Source organism: Octodon degus, unplaced genomic scaffold, assembly GCF_000260255.1.
Source record: "Octodon degus isolate 3935 unplaced genomic scaffold, OctDeg1.0 scaffold00123, whole genome shotgun sequence".
In the NCBI taxonomy this organism is placed as follows: domain Eukaryota; kingdom Metazoa; phylum Chordata; class Mammalia; order Rodentia; family Octodontidae; genus Octodon; species Octodon degus.
Genome location: NW_004524699.1, coordinates 5,054,689 through 5,060,927, shown reverse-complemented (window position 1 = coordinate 5,060,927; position 6,239 = coordinate 5,054,689). Strand labels below are relative to the sequence as shown.

The following is a 6,239-nucleotide window of genomic DNA, read 5'->3' as shown; positions in this document are numbered from 1 at the left end:
GTGCTTCTTTAAGGGACCAAATCCCAACCAGTGTGCGGGGCACCAGCCTAGAGGCTGTCACTGTGTGTTCCATGCACACGGTCCTTGTGACAGGATTGAAGCGAAGGCTTGACTTCTCCTTCCCCAGATATCGGCCTCCCTTTCTCTGTGCCTCTCTTTCCCCACTCTGGGGAGAAATACATCATTTCAAAAGTTTGCACGGGCCCAGAAGCTGCTTACTGACATTTGAATGAATAAACGGGCAAGTGCTGGCGTGCTCTGGTGTGTGAAGGGCCGTCAGAGCGCTTTGCCCGAAGGACTCACGCTGCCCCCTTCTCTCCCTGCCACTGCCCCCGTAGCTCGCCAAGGCCTCGCTGCAGCACGGGAAGCAGGGGCACCGGCGTGCCAGCCAGCTAGCCAGCCAGGCACGGACCACGCTCCAGCAGGCTTCGCAGCTGACGCTGACCTCAGGGACACGCAGGCAGGAGCTGGAAGAAGCTAAGCAGGTAGGTGTGCCGGCCTGCCGTGCCCTTGCCCCTGGCACCCACGACAGAGCCACTCATACTGTCTCTGTCCCCAAGGTGGGTGCTGGGCTGAGCTCAGTGGAGCAGCAGATCCGAGCGTCGCGCATCTCCCTGGAGAAGGACATCCAGGCCTTATCAGAGCTGCTTGCCAAGCTGGGTAAGGGGACCCCAAGGCTGAATCCTGAGGCAAGCTCACTGGGAAGAGCCCCGAATGCCTCCGGAACTCCAGCCTAGGGGAGAGGGGACAGCAGGGACAACTCTGGAAGAGAAGGCTCCAGGAGCACGGCCAGTGTCAGGATCGGGGCTGGGTTCAGATCAGACAGACCAGGAGTTTAGGACAAGCCTGAACCATATAGTAAGACCCTGCCTCCAAAAATAAAAACAGGGCCGGCCTGATAGCTCAGTGGACTAAAGCGCCTGCTTAGGCAGAGCACAGGCCGGGGTTCAATCCCAGACCTGCTGTGCCAGCCCCACCCCTGGGGCATGCTGAGACGTTGAGACTGGGCTTGGTGGTGCGCGCCTGTAATCTCAGCCCTTGGGAGGCTAAAAACAGGAGAATCACTACGAGTCTGATCTACATAGTGAGAACCTGTAGACCCTGTACTAAATACAGGAAAAAAAAAAAAACAAAAACAGAACAAAGAACACTGAGCTCTTCCTCCTGTCTTCCACCCCCAGCACCCACCACTGTCTTTCCTGTTACTTTCACTGCTTAGCCCAGGCTGCCCTTCCTGGCTGGCTCACTTCGCTTGGAACAGTGTCTTCAAAGCTAACCTGTGCCACAGCACCTGTTTTAATCATCACTGTGAATAAGTGAAAGCATGGCCAGTTATCCTTTTGCCATTTTGCAAGCGAGGAAACTGAGGCACAGAGTGCTTAGATGGTGTGCGCAGGATCCTGCAGCCAGGTAGTGGAGAAGCTGTGGGTGACGTGTGACTCTCACCTGACCCCTGGCCTGCTGCAAATGCTCTACCGGGCTGTTGATGTTTTCGTTTGTTTGTTCATTAACTCATTCTTTCATTCACTCATTCATTCATTCCCTGGGTCTTGACAGCAGGCCCCAGGCCACCTGGGCGGGTATAGCGGTGGCTGGAGCCTGATCAGTGTCCTCAAAGGCTGGGCTGCTTGCCCTCCCGGGCAGGGCGAGGCCTCTCGTGCTTGTTGGAGGAAGCACCATCCCAGGCCAGCAGCCCTGTGGCCTCCTCGGCCTCTCCTGAGCCTCAGACCCAACCTGATTGCCTGGAAATTCAGGGGAGCTCTAGGGTCCAGTGACATCCTGCAGGACTGACTTCTCTGTGGGTTCCTTCTTTCTGTCAGATGTCACACTTGGTGACAAAGTGACAAGGTAACAAGGGCCAGCTTACAAGTGGCAGCGTGAGTGAGTGGCTCACCCACTTGTCTGCTGTTCCAGGAGTGAGCGGCCCTCCCTCACCCGTGTGCTCCCCAGCCCTTGTGGAAAGCCAAGATTGTGAGCTCACAGAGCCCCCACCTGTGCCCACACATGTGCATTTGGGGTGCAGTGACGCAGTGTATTTGAGCCGGCAGGAGTCCCTGCCCATCTCTGCCCCAGGAGCTGAGGAAACAAGCTCAGAAAAGACTGTCCAAGGCCTTGTTTAAGCAATAACAGCAGCAAAATCCCCACCAGGAACAGTTACCCAGGCGCACAGCTCCCAAGTCTGCAGTGATGTGATGGGGTCCCAGGCTATGGGCCTCCTGGCCCCCTATTTTCCTGACATCCAGTGTCCTAGAAGCTTGAGCCAGGCACAGGCTCAGGGTGGGGACTGAGCAGGTTCCTGAGGCCAGCAGGGTACCCAGCTCCTGCTGAGGCTGCCTCTGTCCCCCGCAGGGTCCCTGGACACCCACGGTGCACCCGCCCATGCCCTGCGCGAGACCCAGCGGGCCCTGGAAGGTTTGCAGCTGCAGCTGGGCTCACAGGGGGCCCTGCAGGGGAAACTGAGGCTGCTGGAGCAGGAGTCTGAGCAGCAGAAGCTGCAGATCCAGGGCTTTGACAGTGACCTCGCCGAGATCCGTGCCGACAAGCAGAACCTGGAGGCCATTCTGCGCAGCCTGCCCGAGCGCTGTGCGGGCTGGCAGTGAGGGCACAGAGCCTGGCACTCTCTCCCCCATCGCTACTTCCCAGCCGGGGACACAGCGCACGGCAGGCAGCCTGTGTGCACCGTCCTCTGGGGCACACACTCAGCACACCCAGCAGCACGCGTGCTCTGGCATCAGTAACTCACACCTGTGCCTGTGTCTATACATCAGATGTGCGTGTGTTCAGGTGCATTTGCATACGTACACATACCACAGTCCATCCCCAGCTGGTGCTGGGACCCTTCGCACACCGGATGGGGCATGTTATGTTAAGTTCCCTGTAGGCCCACCTGTCTGCCCGCTGCAGAGAGCAGGAGTGGCATCGAGGAATAGGGGGTGTACGTGTGCAGATACTTGGGGTGGGTGAAGCCAGGGCTGGAGCTCCTAGTGCCAGGGCTGCCCCCCAGGCTCACTGGAGCTCCTTGTACCCACCACACACATGGGGCACACACACCCCGCAACCCAGGGACCAGGCCAGGTCCTGGGCACCTTCTTAGCCACTGCATTTGAGACTCAGGACCCCCTGGAGCTGTGGCGTGGCCTGCCTAGCTGGCGGGGGTGGGGGGGTGGGGGGCATTCTCTTTTCTGGACTCTGCTCTCCCAGGAGGTGGGTCTGACCCCACATCCTCTGCAGCTGGTGATTGGCTCAGAGCCAGACTGTCCAGGGCCTGAGGGGACCTGGGTCACAGAGCCTCAGGCTAGCCACAGAAACACCCCATGTTGCCCTTAGTCACCCTCAACCTTCGATGGACACTTCCTTGTCTAGCCCTGTGACCCCACCTGCTCCAAGGAGGCCATAGGGTGTGGGAACCTGGCCACCATTCCAGTTTGTCCTGCCTGGGGAATCCCCCTGTGGCCTAGTCTCTGGTGCCTCTGCCCAGGATTCCCTGGCATTTCCTCTGCCCGTTTCCTGGGCCTTCTCCCAGCAGACAGTGGGGCCTTGGCATCCGGGTGACAGGTGCCTCTGCAGGCCCACTCTTTCCCGGCTCCCCTGTCGCTGTTGGGGTGAGCAGGTAGCAACATGGACAAGTTCTACTTATGAGGAAATAAAAGACTCTTTACTGAACTGGGTGATGTCTTTCATCTTCTGTGGCTGGTGGGCAGCCGGGGTCCCCACTGGGGATCCTCATGTGGCACAGTTTGTGGGGACCTTTTGAGTAGGTAGAATGGGCAGTGAATGACCCTATAGTACCTGGAACGAAGGGGGCAGGAGTCATTCTTGTCGCTGTAGCCATGGGGGACTTGGGGGATGCTGTGACCACAAGCATCCCTCTTAGCAACAGGGCCTTGTCAGACAGAATCTGGGGGCCAGGGGAAGCTTGAGGGGTGGGTGCTGAGAGGCCCCCAGTGAATCTCTGATTCAGGGTGAGATGGAAACAAGAAACTAACCTCAAAACTCTGTCCAGAGGCTCAAGTAGGGAGGGATGCCAGCGACAAGAGGGAGAGGAGGAGGAAGGCTTTGGATCCAGCTGAAGGGTGGGAAGGCCAAAGGGGCGGCACCCAGACCAGACAGTGAGCACCAGCCCCAGGGTACAGGCTGGAGCCTGGCCAGTGGGGGTTACTGCAAACCCACCTTGAAGGGTGGGAAAGCGCAGCTGCCAGGCCAAAGTGCTTCTGGACTTGGTTTTAGCAGAAAAGGCCATGGGGAGACTTCTTGGAAAAGAGGGTGGGAAAGGCTACCAGGCCTCGGGGACAGCCTGGGGCCTGCCAGAGTCCAAGGCTGCTGGGATGGGCTGCTTCCCACTTCCCCTTCTTGGTCTCTGCTTCTGTCTCCCTGGCTCCATTTGCTGGGGTCCTTCCTGTGTGCCAAGTGGCTTTCTTTGCTTTTCTAGTACTTGACGGAAGCGGAAACCCCGGGGCCCTTCTCCAAGGTTCGGGGTGAAGATGGCAACAAGCAACTGACCTCAAAACTCTGTCCAGAGGTCTCCAAGGCCCTGGGTTTGCGTGTCCTGGGGTTCAGAGCTCATAAGACAGCCATCCTGATTCTAGCTCCGCAAGAGACTGGGCCATTCAGGTCAGGTCCCCCTATCCTCATTCAGGGGCCATGAAATGAGAGATGGCCTGTGCTCCCCATCACTGGGGGACACTAAGGGCAAGCCGGTGTGTCAGCACAGAGGTCTGTGCAAGGGATGCCAAGGGATGGGGCCTGACGTCCCTGTCCCGGCCCAATTTCTCTCTGATGTCTGCTCCTGGCATCCGAGCTCAATCCACACAAGCCGTGTCCCAGCATCCCCAGTGACAGACCTCAGCCTGACATCTGACTCACCGGTTGGGTCATGCCTGGTGTATGCAGAGCCACTCTCTGGGCCCCAGAGGTGGGGCTGCTCACTGCTGGGTGGAATGCGGCAGCTGCTGAACATCTGGCTAGCAATGCAGCCCAGCAGCTGAGCAGTGGAAGGTGGGGTGGCCCCGCCCCGCCCAGCTGCTGACCGGCCAACCAGCCAACTGGCCAGGGCAACAGAGCATCTGGACCTGGACCAGAACTGGTACTGTGAGGCCCTGTACCAAGCCCACGCCCTTCCTGTCCTCCACAGGGGACATCTCCCATTTGCCATGAACAGTGGCACTGTCTTTAGCCCCATCTTGCTCTGCCCACCCCATCCCTGGAGACAGCCTGGCCACGTCCCTCCAGGGGCAGTCAGAAAAAAATCAGCTGGTGCCTGGCCCCTGCTCTAGGGATCCACATGGAGACAAGCAGGCAGGGAGGGAGAATCCATCTGAGGGTGTGGAGGGGTGTCCCAGAGGCCTGGTGGGCATAGTCCTGTCTCTGCCTGTGCCCCTGCTGTAATTACTAGCAGCCCCTTTTGCTCCTGACTTCATAGTCAGGCCCCCACTTCTCACCCCCTGAGGCCTCCTCCTCCTCCTCCTGGAGATCTTGGCTGCTTTACAGTCCAGGTGAGCTTCAGCTCCAGGCTTCAGTGTCCCATTACCCCTCCTGTGCAATGGGAGCAACTGGTCCCATTTCGTGGTATTTATTTTCATTTGTGTATCTGGTACAGGGTCTCACTACCCAGCTTGGACTCGTATCAGTCCTCCTGTTTTCAGCCTCCTCAGTGCTGAGATTACAAGCCTGCCCCACCATGCCTGAACTTGGTTGCTGGCTCAGTGTGCCCGGGGGGCAGGGCTGGCACGGCATGCAGGACCAAGGATCCAACCCTGGTTCCTGTGCTGAGCTATCTTGGCAGCCCTAAAACAACAATTGGCTGGTAGCTCAGCCCACCCTCGGGGCAAGGCTGGCAAGGCATGTGGTGCTGGGGATCAAACCACAGTCCCTGCACTTGCCTAAGCTTGCCTAAGCAGGCACTTTAGACTCCTGAGCTATCTTGCTGGCCCCGTTTTTGTTTGTTTGTTTGTTTTGAGAAATTTTGTAGTTCAGGCTGGCCTCCAAATCACTGTGATCCTCCCACCTCAGCCTCTAGAGGATTGATGCTGCCTCCAGGGATTACAGTGCCATTAGATGGGGCTATTGTGTAGGGTTTTTTGTTTTTGGGTTTTTTTTTTTTTTTTTGGGAGGGGGCTTCTCAGATTTGTTTTTATTTTTTATTTATTTTTTTTTAATTTTATTCATTTATTTATGTGTGTGTGTGTGTGTGTGTGTGTGGCCAGCTCAGCCCACCAGGGGTCGGGGCTGGCTGGCATGTG

The 6,239-nt window shown here is 57.7% G+C and overlaps 1 protein-coding gene across 1 annotated transcript in view; it reads left to right on the top strand.

Annotated features, from left to right (window-relative positions):
• Nucleotides 1-3,663, top strand: part of Lamc3 (laminin subunit gamma 3) — a gene marked incomplete at its 5' end in the record, with an annotated part of 50,680 nt that extends 47,017 nt beyond the window's left edge. The window contains 3 exons of the mRNA XM_023700252.1: nt 339-485; nt 561-660; nt 2,350-3,663. Of these exons, the coding sequence (XP_023556020.1) occupies nt 339-485; nt 561-660; nt 2,350-2,600 (498 nt within the window). The remainder of the gene's footprint in view (nt 1-338; nt 486-560; nt 661-2,349) is intronic.
• Nucleotides 3,664-6,239: the final 2,576 nt, after the last annotated feature.